This window comes from Rattus rattus, chromosome 4 (genome assembly GCF_011064425.1).
Source record: "Rattus rattus isolate New Zealand chromosome 4, Rrattus_CSIRO_v1, whole genome shotgun sequence".
Classification (NCBI taxonomy): Eukaryota; Metazoa; Chordata; class Mammalia; order Rodentia; family Muridae; genus Rattus; species Rattus rattus.
The window spans coordinates 168,328,874-168,332,189 of NC_046157.1; the positions used below are offsets into that span (position 1 = coordinate 168,328,874).

The following is a 3,316-nucleotide window of genomic DNA, read 5'->3' on the forward strand; positions in this document are numbered from 1 at the left end:
CAAAAGATCTGCACTAAAACAGATGTCTGACTGAAAACTGTTGTTAGCATAAATTAGTCATGGAACTAATATATATATATATATATATATACATATATATATATTCCATTACATATAATGTTTATATGTTGGAGGGAATTTATTAGAGTGGCTTGCAGGCTGTGGTCTAGCTTGTGTAACAATGGCTGTCTACCAATGGGAGGTGCCAAGAATCCAGTGGTTGTTCAGTCCACAAGACTAGGTGTCTCAGCTGGACCTTATCCATTCAGTGAAGGAATGGATTTGCCAGCCAGAGTGAGAAAAAGAAAAGAATAAAGGAAGCAAAGCTTTCCTTCTTCCGTGTCTTTTATATAGACTGCCACCCAGAGGTGGAGCCCAGATTAAAAGTGAATCTTCCCAACTCAAAAGATCTGAATAAAAAGTGTACTTTCCCACATCAAAAATCCAGATTAAAAGTATGTCTTCCCACTTTAAATGATATAATAATAATATATCATCATCATCACCACCACCACCACCACCACCACCACCACCACCACCACCACCACCACCATCATCATCATCATCATTATTATTATTATTATTATTATTATTATTATTATTATTATTATTATTATTATTATTAATCCTTTTCCAGCCTTGGTATTTTGGTTAATTCCAGATGTAGTCAAGCTAACAACCAAAAATAGCCATCATAAATCTACTCCTTGATATGAGGTTGGGCAGCGCCCGAGGCCGCCTTTTCTGCCCGCTCTCCCACCGTGCTCGTGCTTGCTCCTCGCTGTCAGGCTGGCGCCCCTGTCCCCAGCTGTCACTATGATCATCTACCGGGACCTCATCAGCCATGACAAGCTGTTCTCCAACATCTACAAAATCCAGGAGATCGCGGATGGGCTGTGCCTGGAGGTGGAGGGCAAGATGGTCAGTAGAACAGCGGATGCCATTGATGATTCGCTCACTGGTAAAAATGCTTCCGCTGAAGGTCTGGAGGACCAAGGTACCGAAAGCACAGTAGTCATGGCCATTGTCATGAACCATCACTTACAAGAAGCCAGCTTCACAAAAGACACCTACAAAAAGTACATCAAAGACTACAGGAATTCACTCAAAGGCAAACTTGAAGAACAGAAACCAGAAAGAGAAAAGCCTTTTACGACTGGAGCTGCGGAGCGAGTTAAGCACATGCTTGCTAATTTCAATAACTATCAGTCTTTTATTGGTGAAAACACGAATCCAGATGGTATGGTTGCTCTCCTGGAGTACCGTGAAGATGGTGGGACTCCATTCATGATTTTCTTTAAGGATGGCTTAGAGATGGAAAAATGTTAACAGATTGAATCTATCACCTGTCACCATAATTGGCTGCCGCTTACCATCCATACAACACCAGGCCTTACGACAAATGGGACTGATGTCATCTTGAGCTTTGATTTTGACCGTGATTTATTTGGAGTGGAGACGTTGATTTTTTTTTTTTTAAGAAAAAGCATGTCATGTGGTTTGTTTAAAAATAAAGTGCATTTAAATTCACTTTAAAAAAATATCTACTCCTTGTCAAGCTGACACACGATCATACCTCCTATGCCATGATTAACCTCCAAATGAAAATAATAACTATGTCTTAGTTTTTGCTAATGACATAAATGCCTCATAGACAATGACAAGTGCATTGTATATTTAACCAAGTCATAATGGTACCTAACATGATATAACTATGCCGTGTACAACTCATAGGCATCAGAAATTGATGATTTATTGCATGACAGAGAAGTTGAGGAAAGAAAACATCTTTACAAATATGGTCTTTAAAAGGTATGACAGAAATACTCATGTCAATTATAATCTTCATTCCTGCACCTAGTTACCCGGCCTTAACCGGAATTTATAACTACCTTCCTGTACTGTCCCTTCAGTATTTCCTCCACCCTCAGTAAACACCTCAGCAGGTCTTGGCTCCTTTCCTGGAGGAGTGACTCATGCCTTCATTTCTGAAAGGTCTGTGTTCCTTGTCATCCTATCTGGGCCAGATTATTATAGTTGCTCACTGGCTTTAATCACAGAACATGGTAGCTCCTAGAGATGCCATAAAGAATCTCTTGTACTATATACATAATTTTTCTACCTCCTTTGTGAAGAAGCAACCCAATTTCCCCTTGATAATCTAGATTAATAACCCCCTCTTTTTTAATTTTATTTTTCTTGGATATTTTATGTATTTACATTTGAAATGTTATCCTTTCCCCCCCTCTCCCAAACCCTCTCCCCTTCCCCTGCTTCTATGACGATGCTCCCATTCCTACCCACCCACTCCCACCTCCACACCCTGGCATTCCCCTACACTGGAGAAACGAGCCTATAAGATAAAAAAAAATAATGAGACTTCGAAGAACTTTGTTGTTACCCTTGTCCTTTTGCTAGGCCTCAGGATCAGAGCTGCTGCTGATCAGGTGGATAGATTAAATTGCTCTAATTGGGTCTCAAAGTAGCAACATCTCAGTGGCAGCCCTGAATTGCCAAAGGAAACGTGATCATATTTTTTTCTAATGGGTAGCATGGGCAAAGCAATGTCCATAATGACCTGACCCTTAATGGGCATAACAGCCAAAGTGATTTTTATGGTAGCGTGACTTATATGGACCTTTGGTAAAGGCTAGTCAGTCACGGTGTTTCCAGGCATGACATAGATAAAAAGCCTACTGCATTTATGTTTGATCTGCATAAGGAAAAAAAATCTCAAATGAAAGAAAGGCTCTATTGGGTTGTGGCATTAGGGAATCTCAGCCCATGAATGAATTTCCAGACTTAAACCAGTTTGCAGATCCAGAACTCCTTGAATGAAGGGAACCAGATTCCCTAAGGAAGGATCTTGGTAAAATAAGAGTTTTACTCTTATTTTAAAATACTCTTAGCATTGTTTCTAGTTTTTCCCCAGAGGAACCTATGGCCTTTTACAAAGGCAACTTCACACTGGAAGAAAGAGAACAATCTGATTTCCAGGTTCTGAGGGATACTGGATCTGAATTGACACTGATTCTAGAAGACCCCAAGAAACACTGTGGCCCTCCAGTTAAAGCAGGGGCCTATGGAGGTCAGGCGGTTAATGGAGTTTAGGCTGAAGTCTGACTTACAGTAAGTTCAGTGGGTCCCCAAACTTATTCCATAGTGATTTCCTAGTCTCAGAATGTAGTCAGGATAGACGTACTTAGAAGTTGGCAGAATTCCAATATTGGTTCCCTGAAATGGACAGTGAGGACTATTATGTTTGGAAAGGCTAAGCGGAAGCCTTTAGACTTCCCTCTGCAAGGAAAATTATTAA

At 40.4% G+C, this 3,316-nt stretch overlaps 1 protein-coding gene across 1 annotated transcript; it reads left to right on the plus strand.

Moving 5' to 3' along the window:
- The first annotated feature begins 816 nt into the window (after positions 1 to 816).
- Positions 817 to 1,368, plus strand: LOC116898285 (translationally-controlled tumor protein-like). Its single transcript, XM_032899636.1, has one exon. It carries the CDS (start codon positions 817 to 819, stop codon positions 1,327 to 1,329), a length of 513 nt encoding a protein of 170 aa, XP_032755527.1. The 3' UTR covers positions 1,330 to 1,368.
- Positions 1,369 to 3,316: the final 1,948 nt, after the last annotated feature.

Coding starts and splice junctions, on each gene's coding strand:
- LOC116898285 (XM_032899636.1), top strand. CDS start 817: ATGATCATCTACCGGGACCTCATCAGCCATGACAAGCTGTTCTCCAAC.